Consider the following 13,067-nt stretch of genomic DNA (forward strand, 5'->3'; position numbering starts at 1 on the left):
GCTGCCTGGCCTGAACATAGCACAGCCCTGCTCCCCACTGTGCAAAGCATGGCACTGCCTTTCCCTTCCTCCCCAGGATCTGCACAGGGGGGAGGGTGGACTGGGGCTAGAAGGCAGAGCAGTACTCTTCACAGCTGGAGATTGGGTTGCGCTGCGCTCAGGCCAGGTAGTAATGCTGGGAGGGGAGGCTATGGGGGCTATGGTGAATTTTAGGTGCCTGCAGCCTCGCCTCCATAGCCCCAACTCCCAGCACTGCCACCCAGCCCAAGAACAGCCCAGCGTGGCCCGGTCTCAGCCTGCAGCAGCAGCCGCTGGCATGCAGATGCTCCACCTCTCCAGGCTGTGTGCCCTCCCCCACCCCCAGCTGTACAGGGCCTGCCCCTGCTCCAACCCCAACTCCCTCCCTCACCACCGCTGGGGGGGCAGGTGGACAGATCAAGGCCCCAGCTGTGAGGGAGGGAGTGGGGCTAGGGCTGGGGCCTCGATCTGCACCCCCGCAAGGCCCTTTCTCCTCCTCCTGCCCCTTCCCCCTACTGGGGGGGGATGTGCTCTCAAATCATTACTTTTCCCTCTGCCTCAATCTATACCCCTTCCCCTGCCCACAAACTTACCTGTGGGGGGGGGGCAGGAGAAGGGGCAGCATGGCACATGGTAGATCTTGGGTTGCTTTTAAATGTCAAAGGTGATTTCCTACTTAAAAGGTTGGAGACCACTGCTCTAGGGTCTGTTAGTAACATGATCTTAGGTACCCCCAAACACCACAAAAAATTGTTTAACACTGGCAGTCAGTTGGAAGCCTCCGATACAGATACAGAGCACCTTTTAAAATCAAATGTCAACCTAATGAGTTGCACCTAACCATTATGACAAATGTTAGTATTCCAATACTGCACTGACAGGTAAAAGACTTACAAGCCTGCCAATTCCTTTGTCGTGCTTCATCATAAAACTGACGCAATATAAGGAAATCAATAACATCTGGCATATCGTGATATCTAGGTAAGACAAGAGAAGACAACTTTCATGAGAACACACAAATCAATATGCATATCACCTATGAAAATCTCACAAATGGCTCACAACCCCCCCCAACAAAAAACTGTTATCCAACACCTTGAAATCCCACCTCTCCCCCATCTCCAAGTCATAGCTCACTTCCTTCCATTGGCCCCAACACCACAGCCTGATGCCTTTCTAGTCTTTTTACCAGACATGCTGCAGACACCTGTACTAGTTCTGGAATGAAAGAGGCAAATGCATAGTCATGTGACGTTATAGCAGAGTTAAGTAGCCCGCTCACAGCACCATACTAAGGTGGCTCTGCTGCTTTCTATTCTGCAGATAGGACACAGGGTAGCCTAACATCTTTAGCATGATGCTAACTAATCTGCAGATGTAAATCAGAAGAGAGTAGAGAAGAAGTCAGCAGAACACAGCATGCATCTGTCCCTGCAGTCCACCCATGGAAAACTGCTGATATTACATGCATTATGCAGAAAAAGACATACTTGACAGAAAATGATTTGTCTGTGTGCTTTCCAGTGGCATGGTCTATAAAAGCAAGCTTGAGGCAACACAGTGTAGGAGGACCAACTTCATATCTTATCCCAACAATTTTTACCAATTCTTGATCCTACAGATAAAAATTAAGACAACAATTCCATTACATTTCACAATTCCTAGTTCAGTTTCACTTTACAAATATATACGAACCATCTCAATACTCAAAAGGCCTGCATTGTTAATATTGGGAGACAGACTACTCTCAGCCAATTTTAGAAGACAATTTATACACAGACTTTCACACATGCAATGCTGAAGTTTCTTTTGATAACTGGAAAAAGTCTCCTCTTCCATTTTGGTAGGAAAAGGAACTTGTAGAATTACAACTGGAGACATTATATTTACTATAAAACATTTAAAAGGCCAACATGAGCCACTTAGCACTGATTACGGCTTATTACTGCTCATAAAAAAAAAATAAATAAAAGATCACCTCAATGTTCTTACCCTCAAAACCATTTTTCTCCATGGCTCCTTGTGGGGGTTCAGTTTATAATTATTATTTCTTCTGACTGCCTCAATATAAGCTTCATGCCCTTGGCGAAAATATATTACCTGTTTAAAAAAAAAAGTAAATTGTTCACTTGAACAAAATATTTTTCCTACTCTTAGAACAAACAACTATATTAACTTAAAGAGGATTTTACATTTAATAAGATTTTCACTAAACAGACTCACCTCATCACCCATTTGAGGAACAAATGGCGATCTTCGAAGTGCAGTGTCTGTTATCCAAACAGGAGGATGCCAGTCATCTAACAGTTCTGGGATTACTGGCTGTGCAAGAGTATCAGTCTGAACATTGGATAAGCAGGATAGTTAAATACAATCTTGGCATAGGTGTCAGGGCAATTTATACAGTTTGAAAAAACTGTTGGATATAAGGTAAAACTATGAAATAAGAAAAACTCCACCACTCTATTTAAGGTCTTATTTAAAAATAAAAAATTCTCAAGATCTCAAAGTAGTACACAATTTTGGTTCTATTTGCTGTTCTCCTACTAATAAATCAAGATAGCTAATATGAGGAACTGAGAGAAGAGGAGACTTGCAAGTAATAATTCTGAAAATTACTAAGTAAAATCTAACTGCAAGGCACAATTTAAATCTGAAAAGTTAAGTCAACTGAAAGTATTACTAACATTCTAATACTGTAATTATATGATAATATACAAACAACACTGGATCTGTCCTAAACTTAGTCTTAACATTAGATGTCTGCAACTCCAAAATTATTTTACCAAAAACCCAAAATTGATTAGGTAATGCAACCAATTCTAAGGCCAAGTACATTTTAAGTGCATTGGGGGGGGGAGGGGAAGAGAGAGAGAATAAAGGTGTTTTAAGGGCTTTCTTGGGAAAGAAAAATGGCTCTACCACAAGAAGTTAGACTGATTACCTACAAGGAAGATGCTCCTCAGGATCAATTTGAACACAGTATGCTTTTCTCAGGAGACACCCAGTATTCCAGTCCTCTGCTCTCCCTCCCGACCCAAGGGAAAGGAAGGCAAGGAGAACACTGACAGCCTGCCCACCAATGAGCTTCCTGTAGATTTCTTGAGACTTGATGCTCTTTAATTTATTTTTTTTTAAAAAGGTTCAGTGTTGCCTCTGACAACATTTTGGACATACTGTATTTGACTAGACAAACAACTTCATTTTTGATTCAGACTTTGTCATGCTTATCCTTGCCTACTGAATTATAATGCACTGCATGACTATACCTTTAGAAGATCCAGAACAGAAGCTAGCACAGAATTCAGCCACTTACTGAACAGCACATTATACCAGTCCCCATTTGCCTTTATGGCTGCCAATGATACCACTACAACTCAGACATCTACACTGTCCATAGCTGATGTTCCTTCTATTTAAATGAAGGCCATTCATAGTAAAAGCAGGTACCAGAGTCACCATTCACCCAGGCCCAGATGTTCTGTCCTTCAGGGTATGTTATAAAATCTAACTTTAACAGACATTAAAGGAAGGGGCAGGCTTTAAGGTCTATCAGCTCATTATGCATAGCTTTAAAATGGGGCTACTAAACATCAGTTCAAGTAATTTGTTCATTTTTAGATTTTTCTGTACCAAAAGTTATTTTAAAATTTAGAAAAGCAGCAGAGGCATTTTAACAGCTAATACAGAAATGTAAGAACAGGAAAAATAATTTGTTTAGGACTCCCCAGATATGAGCAGTCTCTGGATGTGTAAGGTAAAAAACTACATACTTTAAAGGGGACAAGAGAACACTGGGGAGGAAACCAAGCTCAAAGCTGGATCTATGCCAGCCACTACTGGTACCATCACAAATATCTTTACTTAATACAAAGATAATACATATGAACTCTGCAAGTTCCCAGGCATAAAAAGGAGAAATCTATTAAGCAAATAGAAGTAATAACTAGTCTCATACTTCTTCCTGTTTTTTTGGTTTGGGTTTTTTCCTTCTTTTTCTTCTTCTCTTTTTAGGAGATTTCTCTACTGATATTTCATCTTCTGAAGTACTGCAATATTTAACAGCTTTCTGGCGAGCAGTTCTCACAGGAGGCTGGAGATTTATTCCTGCATCAGCTATCCAGTCAGAATACCTACTTGAAGAGTCACTGTTTGTAGGCGAGGATGGACACGCGCACACACACACACAAAAAAAACAAACAAACACACAACACATGAATGGAAATACGTGCTCAAGATATTGAAAAGTAGTTCAGAACATTACATTCATTTAACTACAACATTTGCAAATATAATTTTCTTTCCATATTCTGAACCTAGTTAAGCCTTTAATATGGTTTAAAAGTTGCTTCATAAAGGACGATTTTTTTTCTTTACTTACTATGAAAAATTATTTTAAAATGCAGTATAAAAAGTTACTTAAGAGTAAAGAAATTAACTAAGGGCAATAGTTCTTCACTGAGTAGCACAGAAATAGGGAACTTTTTGGTACTTAATTCTATGCCACTTCTAACATTTTCCTTTATTTTTATATGAGGTTCAGTAAAAGAATTTAGATAAGTAAGAAGAGCCTGCCTATTCACAGACAACATAAGGAATACACTTTCAGCCATTATTAAATTAATTGAGAGTTTAAAACACACAAGACACTTTCTTGTTCTTAAAATACTGTAGCCATAGTTCAAAACAGGGCTACATCAAGAACTGGATTTTGTTTAATCAGTTGAGGGCTAGAATGCAATTAAAAACTAGCACATCTGCATCATTTTTATTCAAGTGAAAGGTAAGGATTTATAGAAATCCAATATACTTAAGTGTTCAGTCAGTTAAGTGCACACTTGGAAGGCAATTCAGGAATTGCATTTCAAAAGCCACTGATTTCATGGAGATCTCTAAATTAGGCCACTTTTTCCAAGAAGTATGTCTTAATACTTGCAGGGGAATCTCTGGTACCATTTTATGTCCTATATACTGCTAGGGAACCATACCAGCTAACTGGTCCCTACAAACTCTAAGTGCACAGTTATATGAACTTCAAGTAAACTTGTGTCTATTAGGTGTACTACTGGGGATACTTTAATCTTTTTTTCTTTAAAATAGAGAAACATTAAATACAAAGGACTTGATTACTATTGCATCCCTTAAAATTCATTATGGACTGAAAGCCAGAAATACAAGATCACTTTGCTTCTTTATATTAAAAAGAAAATATAAAACAATCTTAAATTCCACATATACGGATATTAAAAATTACTTGCTCTATTTAAGAAAGAACAACACTAGAACACAGACTGCTTAGCTTTTCCATTTACCGTATTTTTCGGACCATAAGACGCACTTTTTTCCTCCCAAAAGTGGGGGGAAAACGAGGGTGCGTCTTATGGTCCGAAGGTGTGTGTCCCGGGGAGACGGGGCGGAGCTTGCCCGCGGAGGCGGCGGAGCCCGAGCGGGACACCCGCCGCTTGTTTATGCCGTGTCCCAGGGAGACGGGGCGGAGCTTGCCTGCGGAGGCGGCGGAGCCCGAACGGGACATCCGCCGCTTGTTTAGACCGGAAGCCGGCGCCCGTGCCAGTGGCCGGGAGCCGGCAATAAAAATGGCCGGCCGGAACAGACGGGGCAGGAGTCCGAAGGAGGGACTCGCTGCCGCGGAGACTGAGGCTCCAGGAGGGGTGCGTCTTATGGTCCGAAAAATACGGTAATAGTTTCCAAGTCCTTCATATACATCTTATGCAATTATAAACTACAATTAAACTATGGTACCCAATCATCTATTTTCTATACTTTTTATGGTGCTTTAACAATATACTTCCACTTGGCATAAATTTAATGTGTTACTTCACTTTAACAAAACCAAACTGAATCATTTTTCTAAGAATAGGCAAGTGAAAGACCCCAAGTCTGTTAAATACACAACAGAAAAACATGGGGGAGTTTCTTTAAATGAATTCAGACTTTTACTGAAAATCAAAGAATGTGGAAGACAGTTTAACAAACTGTTTCTTTAACTAAGTCCTAAGTAACCAAGCATTTTCAGAAACAAAACTACAAAATGTAATCACTCGTGAACAGAGCTGACCCAAGCGGGGTACAGGCCTGGGGCAAATTATCCCATGCAGGACTCCGCCCCCACTCCGATCCCATGTACCCCGATCCGAAGAAGCTGCTGCTACCAGTGGTGCAGGGGGGTGGAGGGGTGGTAGCAAGTGGCTGGATGCAAATCCAGCGGTGCAGAGCCAGCTCTGCAGGGGCCCCCCCAAAGTGCGGGACCCAGGTTGGTCCCCACCTCTAGGAATGCCCCTACTCATTAAACAGGCTAGAAATTCAAAGTGTAGAACACAAACATGCCAACATTCAGGCAAGACAAAGAAAAAAAAAGACCGCATATACCTCGAACTGTTACTGTTGCTTTTCTTGTCACTTTTCCATTCTTCTTCTTCTGATGAAGAGCCTAAACCTTCACTTTCTTCAGCTTCCTAGATTTAGACAGATTTAGACAACTGTCAATCCTAAATTTCTTACAGTACAGATTTTAAAAGGATATAAAACTAAATACACCTCACTATCCCTTCTCCTTATCAGCACTATCAATTTGGACAGCTCCCTGTACAGTGTTAAAAATTAAGTGCAGATGAAAAACAGTTCATTCCTCATTATTTGAGCTGACTCCCTGAAGCAAATGAAAATTCTAGCACTGCACCAGTAACAATTCAACCTCAAACAAGTGTAGAGTAATGTGGGCTGGGGCGGTTGGAGGGAAATGAGAATTGCTGCACTTAACAACTGAAACTCTCTGCAAGGAGTTTTTATAAATGGCTTTGAACTATATAGACATATGATTGCCATTATTAAGTCAATGCACAGTAGAACTAGACTAAAACCATTTACCAAGAGAAATTTTTAAGTGGCAGAGACAGGGGAAGCATAGATGAAGAAACTATGTTCTTTCCATTCATAGTTTAAAAAAATTATAGCAGGTAAAATATCTGATACAAGGATGTGGTAATTTGGGGAACTTTGCTCCACATTCGTCTGGCATCAGAATAGTTTTGGTTTTTTTAAACATGAAACCATATAATTACTTGCAAAACTGATTACAGTGCTAACTGAGACATCCTACAGCATACTGCAGGTTGTCCTTTCCTAAAGTTTTTCACATTTTTCATTACAAATTTGAAATTTATAACTAGTTAAGAAATCAAAATCTTTGCTAATCAAGATTTAGGAAAAAAGGAGATAAACAAAAGCCTTGCTTCTCAGTTCACAGACCTGGGTGTAAGTATTAAGAGTTTTCCATCCTTCCGGTTGTACCCTATATCCACAGGAAAAGCCTTAATTTACAATCTCCTTTTAAAGGCAAGCATTCAGCATTAGGCAATTCTGGAATTAAAGGATGACACTTCAACTTCATCCCAGCCTTCATGCCTGCAAGTTATGATGCAGCCCCCTTAACTGCTTGACATCTTCCACAGCTTCCGCTTGCATTCAGAGTCCACAATGGACCATACAAAATAATGAACTGCTCATTTAGCGAGTGTTAATCCTCATTGTCTGAGTGTATTAAACACCTTAATTCATCACAAGCTCTTTAAAATTTCCTTTGTTGCAGAATTATTAATTCTCATGACTTCTTCTGTGGCTTCTACTATAATACCTGGCAGTTTCACAAAGTAATTAATTTACACAACTCTGCACAATGAGAAAATGATCCACATTGTACAGATAGAGAATTAAAACAGAGAAAGTTTAAATGTCATGTGTCCACTGAACCTGTCTGCCCAGCCCAGTTTTTCACAGTACTTTGCATTATGAAGCACTTCGTCAGTGTCTCAGAACGCTCAGTTCTTTTGCAAATCAGATGGTGGAATCTTGGAATTAAGAACCCTGAGAGGAGGAATCCTTCTACCTTCCCAAGGCAGCTCCCCACCACTGCATTTGAAGATGAAGACGAAGCATAGGAGGCAAAGTTCTCCTGCTTTCAGTTCTTTAGCCTGATGCTACAACTGCCAAAAGCAGCACTTAAAAGAAAAATTCTGCTTCAGCCACTGCAACCATGGGTTAGGGCTAGGCCATAGCCACTACAGACAATTACTGGAAAAAATAGAGTTTGACAGCTAAAAAGTCCCTATTGTTCCCATGTAAAGTAAGATTTTTCAAAAGGATTATAAACTTGACTGAATTTGAGTAGCTTTTCCACAGGAACATCAAAGTGTCAGGGCAATCCCACCACCAAGTTTCAAGTCTCTGTTCTGAAGCATACAGAATGGGAAGGGGAGATGGTTAGATTTTATTTCTGCTGTACAAGAACAGTCTTGGAAGTCTTTTTCTCAATTCAGTCTTTCCAAAAAATATGGTGCATGTCTTATTTGAGGACATGCAATATGCGAGTAAATATAGTACTTTCCACTAACTCTAGTTACTGGGTTACAGAATTTAGGATGCCACTCACTCACCTGCTCTATGAAGCCAAAACAATCATCCTTTTCCTCCTCAGATGAATCAAGTTGTTCTATATTTTTCCGTGTTCGATAACTCTGGTATTTACACCGATGCAGTCTACGCTTGAATTGTATCAATGAAGATTCAGAGTCACTCTGATTGTATAGAGAGATTAAAAAATTAAAATTCTCTAATTTCTAAAAGTTAAATTTATAGAATAAAATACAATTACAAATTGTTACAAATTATTTTTTGCAGAAAGTTAGAGAGGAAAAGAAACTTCTGAATTTAAATATTAGACTAGGCTAGTTCATCATACCATATGTACTTTTGAATAAGAAATGGCTTTAGTTAAATACTGTTGTTTGAAACAGTTCATATAAATATCAGGAATTTTAAAATTCATATGCAACATTAATTCTGAGAAGCTGCTGCTGTTCCTGACTTTCACACAAGTATCCAGCACAGCTTTCCCCGTTTCATTTTTCAGATATTTCATTAAGCCAGCACGTCTTCTGTGTTTAACTATGTTACAGTAAAATCCAGACTAAGTTAAGAAGAAATCAACCATAACAAATTAAATACATCTGTACCACCTAACTGGACTACTGTGAATGTACTGGGAATGAACTGCTAAAGACCTGAGGTCTACAGAGTTGGTCATTTTGATATTTTTACAATACATTTCAGAACAGCATCAGAAATTCTTAACTCTTAAGACTAAATTTTCTTTACGACTAGGGTGTCCAGACTATGGAACAAGCTCCCCTCAGAGGTGGTGCAATCATCTACCATAGAAGTCTTCAAGATATGACTGGATGGTCACCTGGCTGGGGTTGTCTGACCCCAGATGTCTTTCCTGCTCTTGCAGGGGGCTGGACCTGATGATCTTTCAGGGTCCCTTCCTGGCCTATGATTTTAATAGCTCACAGTTGTATATATAATAAAAGTATAGTTCTCTGTTAGGCATCCTAATTTATTCTCCAGTTTCATTATTATAGAAAAGTGACATTTGGAAAAAAAAAAAAAAAAAAAGCAATAAAAGCACCACAGAAGGTTAAAGTCATAAAAACAAATTAAGAGTTTTAAATGAAAGGATATTTTGACAGTACAACATTTAAATGGGAAAGTGTTTCTAAAGGCAAGCAGGAGGCCATATGTAGCCATTTAAAAGCTCTCAAAACAACAATGGTTATTTACAGGCAAACAAAACTTGCGTGACTGTCAAGTTTCTTATCGTTCTCACTTTCATAAAGGAAAGTAGCAATTTTTACTTATTGTTAGTAGCACAAATTTGAAACTATCCCAGTTGTCAACAGCAATTCAAGGAAAGCATGATTATAAAAACTAAAACACAAAAGGATGACACAACAGGAACTCACTTAAGATAGTTCACAGGACCCTTCGTATTACAGAAAAACTGATTAAGTAAGAACTCTTAAACTATACACAAAAAAGTTGTTGAAACAAGGATGGTGGCTGAAAAGTGAAATTAACCAACCATTTTGTTTCTCTGAAGAAACCATCTTGAGAATTCTCACGCTCAGGAGCTGAGATGGTGAATGTGGGAAATTTTTCCTATTTCTAAAACTTGACTCTTGAATATAGTAAAGCCAGATCTTATTCTCAGCTTGTCAGAAAAGCATCCTTTCAAAACTCTGGTCAGTTCTTTAGAAGGAGAAAAACTTAATTCCCTTTACGAAAGCCAATTTATGCTGACTAATAAATCACGGAACACACTTCAGAGTAGGTTTGTGAAATTCTGTCTATAGGATTTCTTTAGGAAAATGTGTAGGTGTTTTTTCTAGCTTGTCCCCCAACTTCTCAACTCACGTAAACATTAGGAGATTAGCGTTCTCTACAGTTGCTTCATACCTGTTCGGAAGACTGAAATGACTTCCTTTTCCTCTCTGTTACATAGAGCTCTCTCTCCTCCTCTCCCTTTGCAATCCGGTACTCCTCTTGTTTTCTACAAGAAATTTATGAAAAATTGTCAAACAGAAATAAGATTCTAACTTCCCAAACATACTGAGTAGTCACGGGGACAGAGATTAAAAGAAAGCTACTTGGACATTAAGACGTTAATTTTAAAAGGCTTCTATTGAAATTAACACACCACCTGTTCAAATGGTTCTTTCTTGAAAAGACTATAAAAAGAAGTGCAAGTAGTTCTGTGGTTTCAAATATTTAAGGCTATTTTTTTTTTTTGCAGTTTCCTGGAAGTGAATTAAAGAAATAAAAAACTGCCAGAGTTTTTGAGGAACCAGAAAAATTTCTTACCACACAGTTCCATTTAATTAGGGGTGTGAAAGGTTAAACAACTGTTGAACCTACAAGTGCAGTGATAACCCCCCTTAGCTAACCACAAGTAGCTTAATGACTTATCAATTAAGCAATTAGCTCCTCATTCACAGGTGCTCCCTCCCTCTCAGCAGGGCTTCAAATGGGCTGTGTTGTCTGGTGGGCTTGCCTCCTTCCCCACAGCTGGGCAATCAAAAGGCTCCAGGAACCAGAACAGTTCCCACCAGCAGCTGTGTCCAAGCTGCTGTATTATTATTAGTTAATTGTTTAACCAATATAAATTAGAAGGGGTTAAATAAAGTTTTTAAACAATATTTACAACCCTATATCTAACTGGCACTGATGCCAGCCAGTTCTTGCATTGTCCCAATGGAACACAGAGGGGCAAGATAAAGGGATACAATTTACAGCAAGTCTTTTTTTATGGTCAACATATTTCCACATTGGATCTCTCAAAATTATTGTGCTTACATACCACAAAAACTTTCCCCAAAAATCAGCATTTCAACATTGGGGTTCATATTTTAAGCAGAGAAGCTAGTTTTCTATGCTGGAATGGATGCATGCTTCACTCCTTGCGGGCTCCATGGAGAAAAAAGCAGAGCATATTTTTTAGGTTAGCAAAAGCTAGTTATACCTCTCATAGCTTCTGCTGAATTGGCAGTGGCTATGGGAAAGTTAAAACTGTAGCTTCTGCTAATGCTGAAAAGCCTACTCTGCCCCTACAGTCAGCCATGACTCTGGAAGTCTTCCCTCCACTTCATTCTGCCTTCCCAAAAGGTAAGCATCTTATCTGGGAGCATGTGGTACATGAGAAAATATGGTGACATTTAATAACTTCATTTTGCACAAGAATATTTTTAATGTAAGACTAACATCACTGGAGTTTAGGAAGAACACCAAGATATTACAGTAGTAGTCATTTCTAAAGCAACCTCCATATATTAGCCAACTAGATTTCCACACACCTGAATAAGCTCAGCAGTATTTCTGGTACAACTACTCTTCGTTTCCAAGCTTGAAGGTCTCGCTCCGTAGCAATTTGACTCCGTGGAGCATTCTGATGCATCTGACGCACTCCTTCAACTTGTCCACTGCGACGCAAACCAATGTTGGGAGGGGACTGAATGTCTAAACTTGGCCTTCTAAAAGCTAAAAATACAGAGGAGGAAAAATAAGTCTTTTACCAGAGAGCACTGATGACCAATGTCTGACTTTCTCAGGTATGAAAGAGAAATCAGCTCTTCCCTACAAAAGTAGACATACACTTTCTATAGTGATAAATAGATTAGGATTCCAAGCTGTTTTAAAAAAAGGTTATCATTACTACTAATACTTTCAAACAGAAGTGAAAGCAAGCATAAGATAGACGGTATTATTCTGAGCTTTTCCTGCTGATTCCGCACAAGCTGGATAGCACTTCTTGCTCCCCCCCACCCGGCTTATGCTTACATAAGAAAAGGTGTGTGCGTACTGGCCAATAATGTTCATTTTAAATCTACTAGAAATCCATACAGTAAAGGGAGAAGAAAACATTATCTGAATTAAAAGTTAAACACACTTTATTTTTGCAAACTTTGGGAAAACGCAAGCGAGTTTCAAGAACTGATTTTAAATGTTTGTATACTCTTAAAAATTTAAGCAATCTATAATAAAATTGCCCTTAACAAACCTGTATTGTAAAAATGTCAAAAAGTTATGTTCCAATTCACAGAAATATTTTAGCCCAAGAACTTAATTAGAAAACTGGCTAGGTACCATGTAGACTATTTCAGGTTAAAAAGTAGATACCAATAGGTACTAACCTCTTCTAGGTGTTCCTTCCCCATTCTGTGGTCCACTTGGAGCTGCTTCTTGATCTGCTCCTGTTCTTTGGTCTTGTTGTTGCTGTAACTGTCTTATCATTCCATCAAGAATGCTGGGCTCCAAACCTTGATCATCCTGATCAAGTGTCTGCTGGCCTATAACTTGTTCCACCACCTCTCCATCACCTTGAAAATGTAATGCACACCAGAAGCAAAACAAACCTGCATGTTTAATCAACACACTAAAATCTAAACCTGCTACCTGCATCTTGAGCAAGGGATTATTTTGAAATAGTATTTAATACGTTCTTTTAACTTCTTGACCAATTGTTCCAGGAAAAATGTAAGCATGTTGTGGCTGTATATCTATGAAGAATCAGTCATCAACTAAAAGACACATGAATAAAAGGGACAAAACACATAAACAGAATTCACACTTTTTCAAAAAACTCAGCTTCACCACTTCTACTAGTTGCTAAAGCAATTTAAGCCATACATGCCAGGTGC

At 39.1% G+C, this 13,067-nt stretch overlaps 1 protein-coding gene across 2 annotated transcripts in view; it reads right to left on the reverse strand.

Annotated features, from left to right (window-relative positions):
* BRWD1 (bromodomain and WD repeat domain containing 1) overlaps positions 1–13,067 on the reverse strand; it is a 93,881-nt gene that overhangs the window by 45,659 nt on the left and 35,155 nt on the right. For both annotated transcript variants that reach the window (XM_090060855.1, XM_090060866.1), the window contains exons 18-27: positions 12,561–12,746; positions 11,724–11,907; positions 10,330–10,423; positions 8,469–8,609; positions 6,406–6,491; positions 3,977–4,166; positions 2,242–2,358; positions 2,011–2,118; positions 1,509–1,633; positions 913–995 (exon numbers count right to left, since the gene is read on the reverse strand). In XM_090060855.1, the coding sequence (XP_089916981.1) occupies positions 913–995; positions 1,509–1,633; positions 2,011–2,118; positions 2,242–2,358; positions 3,977–4,166; positions 6,406–6,491; positions 8,469–8,609; positions 10,330–10,423; positions 11,724–11,907; positions 12,561–12,746 (1,314 nt within the window). The remainder of the gene's footprint in view (positions 1–912; positions 996–1,508; positions 1,634–2,010; positions 2,119–2,241; positions 2,359–3,976; positions 4,167–6,405; positions 6,492–8,468; positions 8,610–10,329; positions 10,424–11,723; positions 11,908–12,560; positions 12,747–13,067) is intronic.

This window comes from Crocodylus siamensis, chromosome 1 (genome assembly GCF_052110815.1).
Source record: "Crocodylus siamensis isolate JL-2025a chromosome 1, ASM5211081v1, whole genome shotgun sequence".
NCBI classification, from domain to species: Eukaryota; Metazoa; Chordata; order Crocodylia; family Crocodylidae; genus Crocodylus; species Crocodylus siamensis.